Source organism: Triturus cristatus, chromosome 10 (assembly GCF_964204655.1).
Source record: "Triturus cristatus chromosome 10, aTriCri1.1, whole genome shotgun sequence".
Taxonomy (NCBI): domain Eukaryota; kingdom Metazoa; phylum Chordata; class Amphibia; order Caudata; family Salamandridae; genus Triturus; species Triturus cristatus.
In genome coordinates this window covers 437,557,383-437,573,397 of record NC_140593.1, presented here as the reverse complement: position 1 = coordinate 437,573,397, position 16,015 = coordinate 437,557,383, and the positions used below count along the sequence as shown (strand labels likewise).

Genomic DNA, 16,015 nt, shown 5'->3' with positions numbered 1-16,015 from the left:
CAGTGAAGGGGTGGGAGAGCTGGTGCAAGTGCCTGGCGGGGCCCGGGGGCCCAAGAGCAGTAATCAAGCGGGAGTGTGGGGTTGAGATTGGGAAATAAGAGACGTGCCTGACAGGCATTCGTGGAGACCTTGTGCAAAACATGGGAGGGGAGGTGCGAGCAGCCATCAGGTGTTCTGGGATGGTTAGAAGTCAGGCACAATGGAGGCACTGATGGGTGAATTTGTTTGCTTTTGCCAGTACAGGCATTGGCAGGGACAAATTGGTAAGGTGGGCACTCGGGCAATGGGGGAAGAGACGGAGTCTGGGTACCAGCTGATGGCCGCCTTTTTGGCCAGCGAGGTGGCCAATATGGGCTGTTTGTGCACTTCAAATGCCGCCAGCGGCCCAGTGGGTGTCTGAGTGGCCTTTCTGGAGGTAGATGGGACTCTAAAACCTCCCTTTTACAAACAGGACGGAGGTCTCATTCCCAGTCTCTCAATGGGCCGACCCATTAATGGATGGATGCAGATTGAGCCTCTCAGGGGGCCTGAGCAGAAGTGGGTTCACTTATTTTCAAGTGTGGTTCCCCATTGTAAACTAATCTGTGCACAGAGTCCTGGCAACTTTTGCATTTTTTTGGTCTCAGTGATGTTAACAAAACAAGCCTCTTTAATAGAAACCCCACTCCTTTTTATAACACTAAAGCAGTGTTTTGAGAAAAGACGCAATCAGCAATTGTGGGCCACTTTTTTTCGGGTGCCCAGGCCAATTTGTGATCCCAATCCAACCCTGGACATTCGTGCACATGATGAACTTCATGGTATGTGAGATACAGATTGCAGCTTGCGTAGGAACTGATTGCACGGTATGCCTAGCAATATGCTAACGGCCCTTTTCTATATTAACTACAGTAGGCTTTACTACAAGGCAAACTACTGAGACAAAAACTAAAAACTTGGTTAGGTAAAGGGGAACTTTTTATTGGCAACTTTGTTAACAGTAAGTTCTAAAATAACTCTGAGATGACAAAGTACATAAAGTAAGACCTTCAGTGAAGCTACTCTAACGTAGGTAGTCTAATTCATTAAAACAAATTCCATGACTTAATCTGATTTATGCGTGGAAAAGTTTCAAACCCCATGCAAAACTGTGACTTGATTTGCAGACATCAGATCAGAACTGATTTTAATACAGAGATGTTACTTAAATATGCAAAAAGACTGCAAATAAATATATTTTCCTACAGATAACCAAGGGCCAGATGTAGGACCCTATTTTGCATGCGCAAACGGGTCTGCGACCCCTTTGCGCATGCAAAATACAAAAGAGGCATGTACAAACACTATTTAGAGAGACACAATTTATTTGCGACTTGCTAAATAGGATTAGCGACTCACTATTAGGAAGGGGCGTTCCGAGGGCGGCCCTTCCTAATAGCGAGTCTGAGCCGTATGTATGACTTTTTGAAACCGCAATGGCGGTCGCAAAACAGTTGCAGTTTACCTCCCTTCTCAGAAGAGTGGTAAAGCACTCGCAAAAGGGAAGGGGTTTGTGAATGCGGGGGAAAATATTTTTTAGGGGCAGGCAGTGGTCCCAGGGACCACTACCTGCTGTTAAAAAAATGAAACAAAAACGTTTCATTTTCCTTTTTTTGAATGCAGCTAGTTTTCTTTAAAGGAAAACGTGCTGCATTAAAAAAAAAACCTGCTTTATTTAAAAGCAGTTCCAGACATGGAGGTCTGCAGAACCCAGCAGGTCACCATACCTGGGAGGGCCAGCCATTCAAAATGGGCTTGCAAATTGCGAGTGCCTCATGAATATTGATGAGGCATGCAATTTGCGACCACATTGGGAATCGCAAACAGTGTCTCAGACTTTGTTGTACATAGAATTTTGCGACTCGTAAATTTTGACTTGCAATTGAGCGCTGTGAGATGTTGGCCTGGTATAAGCTGTCCACTAGTTATAGTGGGCACCTTGCACCAGTCCAAACTACCCTTATTGAGGAATAGGTTTAAAGACTACTTTTATTGAAAGCTATCCTAGTGGTAGCTATGGAGTGCAGCCTTCAGGCTAAGTCTTGAAGGAGTGTAAAGCAGCTTGGTTTACCAAATTATATTCTCTTGAATCACTAAATGAAAGGAGAACCACACAAGGTATATATAAAATATATGTATTTATTTCTAAACACTCACTACTAATCTCTTTATGAGATTAGAGTCGAAGATACACAATAATACAGTTCTAAAGCGACAGTAAATAGCACAATATACAATGGGCCCAAGGGAGGGACCAAACCATATATTAAGAAAGTGGTATAAGAACCACAACTTGACTAGACACAGTGCATTGAGCATGTAGAATCGCTGGGTCTCCAAGGAACCACCCAAGGTAGTGACACAGGAGACCCACGGGGAACGCGTGCAATGTGAGAACACAGGCGCGAGCCCGGTACTATTCTATGGGAAAGTCGCGGTTGGAATTTTAGAAGTTAAGGACACTTAGGAGAGAACTTTGAGCAAACCCCTTTAGACTTAGGGGGTGCTAGGGCCAACACCCATGGGAGCACCGGAGTGCTCGAGTTACCTCACCCAGGGAAGCCGGGTGCATAGGTGTCAAAGGTGTCGGGAATCGTCGTTGATTTCAATGGCGATCTGCTGCAAAGTGCTGCTGCCGGGAAGAAGAAAAGTGTCCGGTGTGATCCAAGCCTGGATCGAAGATCAGAAGAACCTGAAAGCAGAGGGGATAGAGTCTGGGTCACTTGCCAGTGACCAGGGGCACGATAGACGAATGCCCACCGATGTCAAGTGTTTCAGGTGCAAAGAGGTAAAGCTTGACTCTGCAGCCACGAGGACCAGGAGGCATCGACGATGACCAAGAGCTGGATTCGAGCTGTCCCCCGAAGGATGTCGAGTGCTGCGGTGTCGGTGCTCGGATTGAACCCAACAAGCCTTGGCAACAGCAACCCACACAGGAAGAGAAAAGATGCTTCGGTGCGGACCAGCAAGGTCCTGGGGACTCCCCAAGCGATGGAGAGTCAGGGCATGTCTGGAGCAACCAGGTAAGCCCAATTAAAGTTAGAGTTGCCTTCACAGGGACCCCCCCAGTCGACGGACCAGGGATCGCGAAGGGACCTCAAGAGGAATCACACAATACCAGTCCACGGGACACTCGGTGAGTGTAGGGCAGTAATCTTCGGTGGAGACACTGCTCGGGGTGTGGACTACAAGTAGCCCAAAGCACAGCCTCAAGGATCGACGAGAAGCATATGCACTTGCAAATGTGCACGTTGTCCAGGGGTTCTGGTTCCACGGTCCCCACAAGCGCTACGGGTCTCAGCTTTGCTGGGAGCCCGGGTCGGCCTCTGGGAAGTCTGGGAACCCACCTCCTGTGTTGCAAATTCTTCGGAGTCTGGCGGGAGCTTCGGAGATGCAAACCGGTCAGATGTGTCTTAGGTGCCTGCCTTGCAGGGGAGCAACTCCTTTACTCCAAGGGAAATTCTTCAGTCATCTAGCGCCTTTTAGATCATCGAAGTTCCAGGATTATGTATCAGAGTTTCATCCAGGTAAATCTAAAGTCCTGTAGCCAGGGGTTCCTATCTTATACCCAAGGAAGGGGAGGGACAAACTCTAGGGACCCACCTATGGGAGGGTCAGGAAAGAGGGGTGGCTACACCCATTTCCTTTGTCCAGTTTTGCGCCAGAGATGGGGCCGGTAGCCCCTGCAACCGGTTTGAGCTGGACTATGCACAGGGACACCAAATGTGCCCCTAGTGCAGACTTCAAAGCACTCTTGGAGTGCACCCACCCAGCCCCAATACACTAAAGCCTGTCTGGGAGGTGGTCACACCTCCCTGTGACAGGAAACCTATTGTCCAGGCCTCCCCTGCCGGAGTTTCGTCCAGCAGCAGGAGGGCAGACTCGTGTCTGTGGCTGGCAGCATCCATTTTGTGATGCCAGGGCTCTGTAGCTGGTACCGGGTATACCATTTCTGTCATGGTTCTCCCTCTAGAAGGGTGGGATCATACTCCCACACCAGTTACTGGTGTGGGGGTATGATTCCAATGTGTTTGACACCAAACACAACATGTTTCCATGCAACAATTCCAAAGTTAGCATTTACACTGGGGTTATAATGCACTTAAGAGTATATGGTTTGGCTGTATCACAAACAACCCCGGAATAAAGGTTCCGAAAGCTGCAGTGGGTCTCTGCTAATGCATGGGCACCCTCTCACATGAAACCCAGCACCCTGCCTTCAGGATTGTTAAGGCCTGCCATAGGGGTAACTGATAGGTTTACATGTGCAGTGATATGGAGAGATATATATTTACCTATATCTCAGTAAGGGGTGCATACACCACCATACCCAGGCTGCAGTAGCAGACCTGTGGTGTCATTTTGGAAGGCGTCCCAGGGGTGGCACAATACATGCTGCAGCCCCTGGTAGGCCTCTGGGGTACCTATGCCCTGGGTACATAGTATACCATATACTAGGGAGTTATAAGGGTACCCCAGAATCCAATATGGAGTGTACCTAAAGTACTTGTAATCAATTTAAAGGGGAAAGCAGATAGGCTGGGGTCCTGAATAGCAGGATCCCAGCCAAACTAAGTCAAAAACCAGCAAAACACCAGGAAAAAAGTGGGGGCAGCCATGCAGTCAGATTCCACCTTCCTACAAGCGCAATTTGCGAGTCGCAAAATGCTATGGTCATAGATCTGGCCTCAAGACCTTGTAGAGCACACATGAACCCATAGTACCCATACATTTTGTGAGGGAAACATCTGAAACAAGCCACTCCACAGGGAAGACATTTATGACTCAGGGGTTATTGAGGTCTTTCTAATGTCCATATGGTAAGATAATGTATGAAAAATGACAAAGAGAAAAGCCTCTAACACGGTCTAAAATCATGTGCTGAAATGAGAGGAGAACACTCAATGCAGATCATAATGAGCAACTTGGATTGTAATGCCCAAGGTTTTGCAGCTAACTGCTAAGGATTGCATTAGTAGAACTGTTGTGAGGAATATAACAGACCGTAAAATTAATGTTGATGGGAACTCCAATGGAATCCAGTGGAGTTTTCTGTGCTGCTATGAAACTTGATACATTTTCTTAAAGCCCATACAAAGCAGGCAACTGAGTCCTGGGGCATTTGGAGGTTTGTTATATATATTACCACTAGCCTGAAGCAAAGAGCCCCTTCCAAATACCAAATCGCAAACCCAAATTGTGATTCGATAACTGGTTACCGAATTGGACGTTGGCTTTTGTACATTTAAAAAACCTTGAGCCGTCGCAAACGGTCTGATTCTGCAAATTGGGCCAAGTGCGACCTCCAAAAAGGTTTGGCAGATATGGCTCACAGTTTGGACTCGTGTGTAATGGAAAATAATTACATCTGCCTTTCAGGAGCACCCAGCCAAACTGACACAAAATGACTCCTCCTAAGTGAACACACACGGAATTTACTCCATATGTAAAAACGCTGTCCTAGAAATAGTCTTATTGACAATCAAAATGCTGCTCAGATGGGGTTGATTTCATTCACAGTATTTTTCTCTGTCATGTCCACCCTGCTTTATATTCTTTTCAACATGCATAATTATTCTGTAATAGTTGTGGTGTGTTCCGTTCTAACAGATGCTGCATATATTCTTTTACATAAATATGCTGCAGGTTAGATGGGTGCTTCATCCCCATCTAACGTGCTCCCTTACGAACAATTACTAATTCAAATAAATAATAAAAGCTTGGTTACAAACAAGGCAGTTATCAATTAAAGGACACAAGCAATATGGTGGCATTATGCAAAAATGTAATCAAGAATATGATCAGCTCTGAGTGGCAAAGACAATCGGGTGTCGTGAACTGGTTGTGTGCCTCCACCACCCCAGCGCGGTTGGTCCACTGCAAATACAGCTGACCAACTCTTACTCAGACATTTTTTCTCAGAAAGAAAGTATTGATAGCACAGTTCGCCATGCTTTACCAAAATCATAAGTCACACAGCTTCTATGATCCTAAAGTAACGCTGCCGGAAAGATGGGATTATTTCAGCAATCCCAAAATCAATGTCCCTAGCAGAGCACGCGCTTCTCTCGCCACATGTGCCACATTTCAAAACTTCTTCAGTCAAGGACTACTGTGGTCTACACGGTGCCCATTCCTTCACAAAGAAAGAGCTGTTAAATGTAACAATCTTGTGGTGGGTAACGATACACCTTATAGACTACCCAAACACTATTTAGTGAACATAGCTAAAACTAGAAATAAAAAAATAAAGCTTAAAATAAAAGAGCATATGCTGACTTACCCCACGGCTGAACTAAGCAGAGTAGAAGCACATCCTTCCGCCTTAGTAAAGTTTGTTGCGTTAGTCGTCCCCGTTTGATTGCCCTGCTTGTCTTCATTATCACTGTAGTAGCCTTTCACCAATGAATTCTTGTTGAGGCTGTGAACTCCATTTTTTGTCTCATTGCCATTTAGTGTTCCACGTCCCTCTGGCTTCTGTGAAATCTCGCAGTGGCACCCATCGCTTTTGTTCTGGTACGGGTCGGGTGTATTCGTTGGCAGTTTGTACCCATGAGAAATTAGAAGGTCCTCAACACTGAACATGCTGCTAGCTTCCGTCAATTAAGTGCTGCGAAAAACGTATCTTTGGCAGACTCCTTCATTGCTGCAAAAGAATGGAAGAGGTTGTTTAAAAATGTGATGATTCTTTCAATACATTATGGAAAGTATTTTTGGTTCACTTGCTCAAAGACTCTCCTTTGGCATTGGTAAATCATACCTGTTTCTAAATTAGAAGCCCACATGCTGTTAAATCATGTTGTGTTCATTTAATGACAACAAATGCCCAAATGTTCTAAGACCGAGATAGGTGCTTAAAATCTGCTAAAAGTGCCTAACTTACACAAATGGATATGCAGATGACTTCTGCTGACAATTTCTATGAAGTTATCTCGAAGGAGAATGTGTACAAATGGAGATGTTGATAATTTCTGCTGACAATTTTTAGGAAGTTATCTAAAAGAGGAATGTATCTAAATGAGCTATTTAAAACAATGATCTTCCAGTTGACTAGGAGCACCATGTTGATATATATATATCGTGCAAATTGGTTTGACTATATAGGCAATGAACAGTCATGACTCCCAGTTATCAAGTGGGCTATAAGACCATTAGCCCCTGGACACGAGTTTCTCATCTCTGTTGACTGTCATCTCTCTCTCTCTCTCTTTCTGTCACCTTGTTATCTCTCTAATACTCTGCTTGTGCAAGACTGTTCTGATTCATTGCCCCATTCTTCCCATCTTACCAGACACTAACCTCTCCAAACTCAAGTGCTCATCCCTCACCCAAACCTGGCTTAGAAGGCTGAAAATGCAAGCAAAATTAAAGTAGTAAATGTTAACAGTTTCAGTCTTCCCATTTCCTGAGCAACCAGAACATTTGACTCCAAAGACCATTAGTAAAGTAAATAGGGTTCACCTTTACAACGTGAGTGCTAAACTATTGCTTTTGCCAGTGCTTGTTTGTAAAGCATTGTTAACAAAATAAAAGAAAAACATTTCAAAATACTGGTGAGAAAGCAAACATATCTTAAGGTATATCTGGCTGAACATTTTCAATTTTTATAAATAGCATGGATTATTTTTTTCATTTTCATACATGACGCTGAACAGAATAGAAATAACCTGTTGCAGGTGATCAAGCTTAAACATAAGGCAGAGCACTAGTGCAAAGTACTTGAAAACACACAACAGCTGTCTGAGAAAGACAGAATTTAAAGCAACCATCTAGTGCGCACCAGCAGCTGGGGGCAGATTTATTATCCTTCGTGAGAAGCGATATCTTTCCAGTCTCTCAAAGTACACCTTCTGCTTAGACACGGGCTGATTGAGTGTAACAGCCTGCACCTTCCCCAGAGTCATAAATGCTGCCTTTGTGTGGCAAGGTGGGGATTTTCATGCAAGATGTAGAAGGCAGGCAATATGGGCAAATCAACCTGATAGAGATTGCTCCTGAGCCAAACCTGGCATAAATACACCTGTTCTGCTTTCACAGACACCCTGGGAGGGATGGGGAGCAATACAGAGAGCTGGAGATAAAAGGCTGCAGCAGCCTATGGGGGGGGGTGGGGGGGAGCAAGAAAACACATTCACTCCCATTAAGTGCTCAAACTAAGAAAACTGTAGTTCTTGGATGTGCATAGTAGAAGGATACACGTCATCCAATCGAGAGGATGGTAAATAAGCTATGCTCCGGTTGAAGGTCAAATAAAAGAACAAGCTAGGAAATGAGATTGTCAAGAGTCAACAAAAGATAAGCAAATGGGCTAACCCAAAGTCCATGCTAAATATTAGTACTGTACACAGCAAGTCTAAAAGCTATTTATGGGAAAGACATGATTTAGATTGAAGGATGATACCTTCATTGATTTTGAAAGGGAAGAAGTGCACTGTTAAAATAAACTTGCTTCTTCTATTCCTTAGTTTGCTCCAGTGCCTTCCCTTTCCACTTGGAAAAGTTGATGTGGACGCCCTTAATTGGTGGACTGAATGCTTCATGCGAGATCAGACCCAACCCAGAGAATTCGACAAACACTCTGGTAAAAAAGCTTGAAGGAGATTTAACCCTTCCAAATTTCCTAAAATATCATGACACAGATTTGTTTTTTTAGTTGACCAAATGCCTTCAGAGTATATGATCTGATGATGTGTAGTGATTAACAGAAAGTGTGGTACACCACTCGTTTCAAGCACAGTTACTCTCATGCACGACAAAATCATATCATTCATGAGAAAGACGGATCCAGGCCCCATCCTCCAATGCAATCCACGTTAGCCTCTATCAGAGCTCTCATAGCTCACTACGACCTCTGGAACAAGAGGAGGGTGACAGCTACACTCGGGGGCAACAAAGATTTGATCTCAGAATGTAAGGGAGGCTTTTGATACCTTGGGAGGCTGAGGGTTTAACATATATTTCTCAATTCATGAAAGGAGGAAAAATAAATATGCTGAAACAACTCCATTTAACCCCCACAGACACTTTTATAAATATCTGCAAATCAAGCATTATTTCCCTGGATGCAACCATAGGCCCCCCCTTTGATGACTCTCTTGTATCACATACAAAAAGGACGTGTTTAGCATTATATAAAGTAGTACTACAATTGTACTACTTACTGCAATTCACAAACCTATGGGTGAAAATCTCCACTTTCTCCTCTCCTATATATTCTATTGGGCAATCTATGGACATATAAGGGATGGACATGATAATACAACCACCCACCAACAAAAGATAAACACCACTGGTATTCACAAACACTTCTAAAGTTACTACTCCTAAAGGTGACCAAACCGTACTAAATGTACTCCAGCCCAGCCCTGGAATAAGCCTAACACCACATAAGGCCAATGACCGGTACCGCAAACCTTTCCATTGAAAATAATGGAGGAAGGTACTTAATTTAACACCCACATATGAAATATTGATAAAATAAATATAATGCATACCTTTACACATAAATGTATATACACCACCTATTTGCAAAATTGTAATTACATCTTTTACTAGTTTAAAAGTTAACTTATAAAAAAAAAAACATTTTATAAACTTTTATTAAAATGTAATTTACAATAATTAAATACAACTTTTAACTACATTTACTAAATATTAAGTACACATTTAAATTTTTAGGTATGGCTAGGTAGGGTGGTAGTGTTTTATTTTGTTTAAAAAGTAATATTTATACAAACAAAGTAATATATTTACAGAATTTGTTTAGTAATACTTTATTTGGTAATGAGATCTAGAACTAACAAATCTAAATATTAGGAGGAAAATAATTACATACATATTAAATTACCCAGTAGCAGTAGCCACTGTCAAGTTATAGTTAGGTAAATTAGCTCCGTTTCCACAGGAATAAAAAATATTTTGCTTTGCTAATAACGTTGGCAACGTTTGAGGAATCTGCAAAAAACTTTCCCTAAAATGTTTTATCCTCTCAGCTACTTCGTGGTATGTTTTGCACTACTCCATCAAACAGGAACGGAAAAAAAGGGGGAACCCAAAATGTTAATTTCCCATGTTAAGTCCCATAGGAAAATTTGCTCTCTGATAGAGAAAAAAAAACAGCTGGAAAAAATTACACCAGAATTTGGCAGAAACTTAGAACTTTACTCAGAAAGCATGTGTTTCACTGTTTGGTGTAAATCTGTTCATCCGTTTGAGAAATTCATATTTAAAGAGGTGCTTGGGTGGGCTTGAGGGGGCTAAATAGATAGATATATCTGAACGGTTGGTCCTGCAGTACAGAAAAAAAAAAAAATAGCACCCTCTGATTGGCTAGAAAAAAATAGCGCCCTCTGAATGGGCGAGGAAGCTTTTTTTCCCTATAGCGATTTCAGTACTGTGCGACCGGTTCCACGTTACCCAGAGATCTGATTGGCAGGTTGCATCTCAGAGGAAAATGTTAAAGCCACCATTAAAAGACTAAGGGACTCTGTCCCTGAGTCCTGAATAAGGGGTAAAGGGGCAGCATAGGGACGCCCTGAGCTCCTGGCACTTGTGGTGGGAACCAGAGGGACCCCCCAGCCAACCCAGGGCCCCTCAGCCCCACGGACCAAATATTTCTTTAAAACAATTTGCGCTGTGGGTGCCATGGTACTTGCACAGGACTCAACACGGCTCTCCCATGAGGTGCAGTGGTACTTGTGTATGGGACTGGCCACATATGCCCAGTCGACTATCACTGTAGGGTGACAAATGCCAAGTAACACTTGGCCATGCTTTTTTTTTTTTAAGTATCAACTTGATTTATTTTTTCAAGGTTTAAACAACTTATACATGTTGTACTCGCATCATAGCGTTTGGGTTTGATAATGTGGATTATGCACTTTCAAACAATTAAGAAATCTGGACATAGAAAGTATTTTTCTTTAAACTTAATCAGAATGGATTTTCAGCACAATTCTGTGCCCCTGTGCCAAGTTTGTAGCAAAGGTCAGATGCCAATATTAAACGGTTACAGCACTATCCTGTTGATCTGTGCCAATTTAATATGAACACTCTTTGAAACTGCAGAACAGGATGTTTATACCAGAAGGCCTATTGTTTTCAATAATGGCAGTATTGATATTGAATAATGGCCAGTCATGCGACTGAGGCAGCACACAACACAATATTAAGAATGTTTTAGGACCAGCAGTGTAGCTCACTTAGAAACCAATTTTCTATCACTGAAGGACTGATTTATGGTTGGGTGGGGTGCCTGCTGCCCATCAGGGTGATGGAAGTATGCTACTCTGGCTTGACTACCAACTCCCAGATTGTGAGATCACCAACAGCCCAGCGATGTTCTATATGCGTTCACAATAGCCGCCATCACAGCAGCTCCTGTGATGGCACAGAAAGTTTGGTCAGCGGCGGCTTGTTTCAGGAGGGTGCTCACTAAATGTTTTTTGTATTTCAAAAATAAACTCCCAAATTGGGAGTTTATTTTGAAAACAAAATACGAATGACCAGGATACCCTGGGAGAGTTCTTTAAAGGTGAGCGAGTCATTCGAATCTTCTTCTGTTCTGGGCCGCCACGTTTTCTATGGCAGTCTGAACACATCCGAATGTCCACTGTAAACAATGTGGCCACTCTAATGTTCTTCCATCAATAACCCCTACTTGCATTAGGCTGTCAGTGTAAGGTTTCTGCCGGAAGAGCAAGTCGGGGCACTGCGGTCAAAAAACTCAGGTGTGCCTGACTCAAAATAGAGCGGGAGGACCGATAGACTGACGAACAGGGTTCTCTAGGACATTTGTGGTGGATTCCATTTTTGCCCAACTCATATCAGGCTCTTCTTAGCTACGCACTAACCTTCATTGGCTATTCTAGTGTATTCATATATTTTGGCAGTTCACCCTTTTGGGTTATAGAAAGGAATATTGCCAGTATGACTTGAAGACTGTCTGTCTTGACAATCTGGTGTGAACAATAGTTATAGAAAATCCTTCTCATTCAGCAGTTGGTGCAGAAAAATATCCCTCTTGTCTACAGGAGAAATATTTACAGTTTAATTCTCACATGACCCAAAAAAATCCATGGCTCTTTGCTATCTTGTTACTCATTTGATTAGCTTTTTCATTGTCATTTTGAATTTAATGCATGTGCATCTACTGTAACACATTTGGCACATTACATCACATAGCCACCACACAATTGATTGATTGTGTTCCTTGGGGGTCACAATAGGAGTTTTAACCATGGGTCCCATAAAATAACTGGAAGGCCTGAAATATAAAAGAAGTTGTATTTCCCAGGATGAGATATATGAACATAATATGATGATTTAATTGGATTCACTTGACCATAAATAGCCAATGTGCAGCAGCCAAAGAAGAAGAGATATTCTATGTTCCTGTCCATCATCAAAGGATGAGCTGATTTGACTTTGACTGAGGGACTAAACACAGTTTACCAAAACAAATAATCTCAGTATAAATCAGTACAGGTCCTTTAAGGGGAAAGCCCTGCAGAGAAATATTCACTAAAAGAGACAAAACCTCAAACCAAACTCCCTTCAAACCTGTCATTAATTTGTCAAAGCTTTTTTTTTAACTGTGCAATTTTGGGTGAGAAATGATTTTTGAATACTAATGATTTTTATGATGAATATAGTCGTAACCGATGAATTATTAATGTTGCACTTGAAAACCTTTTTATTTGGAGCAGTGGTTCCTAAACCTTTTAGACTCACAGCTTCCTTGATGTATTTGACATATTGGCCGTTGACCACGGCTCCCCATTAGGTTACTTTTTTTTGGCAGGTGGGGATTGTTAGAACTGGAGGTCTCTAGTTGGCGGAGGTTGGTACCTTAGTCCAAATAGGGACACATGCTTCTAGTCAGGGAAAGGAGGGACACACTCTCAGATAACCCCTGCTCACACCCTGGTAACTTGGCACGAGCAGCCAGGCTTATCTCCAAGGCAATGTGTAAAGTATTTGCAACCACACTCTCAGTAACACAGTGATAACACCACAAATGGACACCACACTGGTTTTATAAAAATAGCGGGTAACTTTATTAAACGCAATACGATGAGACCAAACGATAGGGATACAACATATGCGTATTTGTAATATTTCACTTTGCCGGTTATTAGGCCAACAATCACTTGTAGGTTCTTGTGGTATTAGTGAGCGGTTCACAATGAACTAATGAAGTTGTAATGTAGTTCGTAATGTAAGAATAATGCGGTTAGTAATGCAAGAATATTACGGTTCATAATGCAAGAATCAGGCAGTTCGTAATGCAAGAATAATTTGGTTCATAATGCAAGAATCAGGCAGTTCGTAATGCAAGAATAATGCGGTTCGTAAATCTACGCGGTCAACTCGGGCACCACTAGGCCCCAACAACAGAGACAACGGTTGTACGCTTCCAGGGGCGGCCCCGGTACTGCTGGGCAGGTACGGGCCGCTCGGGGACTTCAGCACGTCTAACGCGGTGCAGCAGGAGAGAGAACGGAGCACTCCTGTACTCCTCCTGCACGCCTCCCCAGGCAACACATGCTTGCGTCTCACGACCGGAGTCCAAGCCTTACCTGGGGGGTGCGCTGCCTCACTCTCTCTCTCCGCTCGTCGGACGTCCTGCTGGGTGGCCTGATGACACTGCAGCTCCTTTGCTATGCAACGCCTTAGCCAGACGGGTTACAGCGCTGCCTTCTGCTTCGTTGACGATCTTGGACAGATTCGTCTTGGTGAACAACGATCACGATCCCTTTCACCTTACAGCTTCCTTAGCTTCCAGAAATCCTTCAGCACGTTGCAGCTTGATCCGGTGGCGGCGATCCTCACTCACAGCCTCCGTTACGATGACGACTTGGGCCTCAAACAGCAATGCAGCAGCGTGGACGAAGTTTCACGCTGCGGGGGCAAAGCGGTCAAGTGGCACCTGGTAAACAGCACCACAGACCACACAGCAGTCTCAGGCATGCAAAATCACATGCACCAAGCGTCGCTGAGACACGGTTGGAAACTTTGATGTTCCTGAGTTTCCACAACAGGGGACCAGCTCTCCTCGGGCCCTTGGAGACAAGTTACTTTAGGACACAGAACACAGCAAAGTCCTTTTAAGCAGGGGGACACAGCACACAGCAAAGTCCCTTGTCATCTCCTTAGTCAAATCAGCAAACTGCAGACCAGCCCCAGAACACACAGCAAGGGCAGTCCTTCTCTTCAGTCTCTTCAGCTGTTCTCCTTTGGCAGAGGTTCCTCTTGATCACGAAGTAGTTTCAATCCTTTTTCAGTCTGGATTTCAGTACTGAGTTCAGGGGTTTCAGCTCTTCCATTTATATCCCTAAATGCATTTAAAGTCTGTGTTCAGGGGGCTCTGACCCCAGTCCAAACCAGACCTGGGTGTCTTCCTGCCAGTGCACACCCTCTTGCTTTGATAGTGAGGGTCTGGGCCTGAGACGCTCCCCAGGAGGTCGAGCCATTCTTTTGTGGCAGCAGCACAGCCCTCTTCACATCAAAGGGGCGACTCTTTCCACCACACCAGAAGCAGGCCGGCATGTGCTGTCTCACCTACTCCTCCCTGGTGTCAGGACACCTCCCCAGACCCTGTCACGTCCAAACCCAGACAATCAATACACAACCAGGTAGAGGCACTCAGGATGGTTAGGACAAGAAACCAGCCACTTCTGAAAGTTTGGTTTCTAAAACACAATTTAAAAACCATCTTCATAGACAAATGTGTTATTAAATTCTGAATTAAGGCACACTAAACTTCATCTCTCCATCATATGTCTATGGGAAGATAAGCTGGAAACATGTGACAGCATTCCCCATTCTGTCCTATGGGCAAGATGGCCTTGCAACAGTGAAAAATGAATTTGGCAGTATTTCACTGTCAGGACATGGTACACACCTCAGTACATGTCCTACCTTTCACATACACTGCACCCTGCCCAGGGGGTACCTTGGGCCTACTATAGGGGTGTCTGATGTGCATAAAAAGGAAAGAGTTTGGCCTGGCAATTGAGTGCACGTGTCAGGACAACAAGGCAGTTAACAAACTGCGCGTAGGCACTTATGTGGGTGGCACAATTAGTGCTTCAGGCCCACTAGTAGTGTTTGCATTACCAGCCCTGGCACACAATGTGCACTTTACTAGTAAGACAAACATACCAATTATGGACAACCAATTACCATAACACTTTATACAGGGAGCACTTGTACTTTGACACTGATCAGCAGTGGCAAAGTGCCCAAAGCATCTAAGCCAGTAAAACGAAATCCATCACAGCATCAAAAATAGAGGAGGTAGAGGCAAAAAGTCAGGGGTAACCACGCCAAGAAATGCCAGGTGTAACACGTGTCCCCTCCAACTGAAATGTGGGGAGAACTACCCACCCTCTTGGGAGTTCTCATCACTAAGACGGAAAAGTCTGGACAGACCATTATCATTGGCGTGTTCTGTTCCAGGGCGGTGTTCCACCGTAAAGTCCATTCCCAGTAGGGTGATGGACCACCTCAGTAGTTTTGGGTTCTCACCCCTCATCTGCATCAACCATCTGAGGGGCCAGTGGTCTGTCTGAACCAAGAAGTGAGTTCCAAGCAAGTAGGGCCTCAGCTTCTTCAGCACCAAGACCACAGCAAAAGCTTCCCTTTCAATTGCACTCCACCTCTGTTCCCTGGGAAGTAGCCTCCTGCTAATGAAAGTTACGGGTTGTTCCAAGCCTTCGTCGTTCAATTGTGAGAGTACTGCTCCCACACCATGCTCTGAAGCATCTGTCTGCACCACAGACTTTTTGGAGAAATCAGGCACCTTGAGCATGGGCGCCGTGCACATGGCAGTTTTCAGGGCATCAAAAGCGGTGTGGCAGGCCCCAGTCTAGATCACCTTTTTGGGCTGTTTCTTTGAAGTCAATTCTGTCAAGGGGGCAACAATGGTGCCATACCCCTTCACAAACCGTCTGTAATACCTCGTGAGTCCTAAAAAGGCTCTCACCTGTGTCTG

General features: G+C 44.1%; 1 protein-coding gene across 1 annotated transcript in view; it reads right to left on the bottom strand.

Annotated features, from left to right (window-relative positions):
* JCAD (junctional cadherin 5 associated) overlaps window positions 1-16,015 on the bottom strand; it is a 304,669-nt gene that overhangs the window by 147,521 nt on the left and 141,133 nt on the right. Inside the window, exon 2 of the mRNA XM_085631791.1 lies at window positions 6,302-6,664. Within this exon, the coding sequence (XP_085487917.1) occupies window positions 6,302-6,603 (302 nt within the window). The 5' untranslated portion in view covers window positions 6,604-6,664. The remainder of the gene's footprint in view (window positions 1-6,301; window positions 6,665-16,015) is intronic.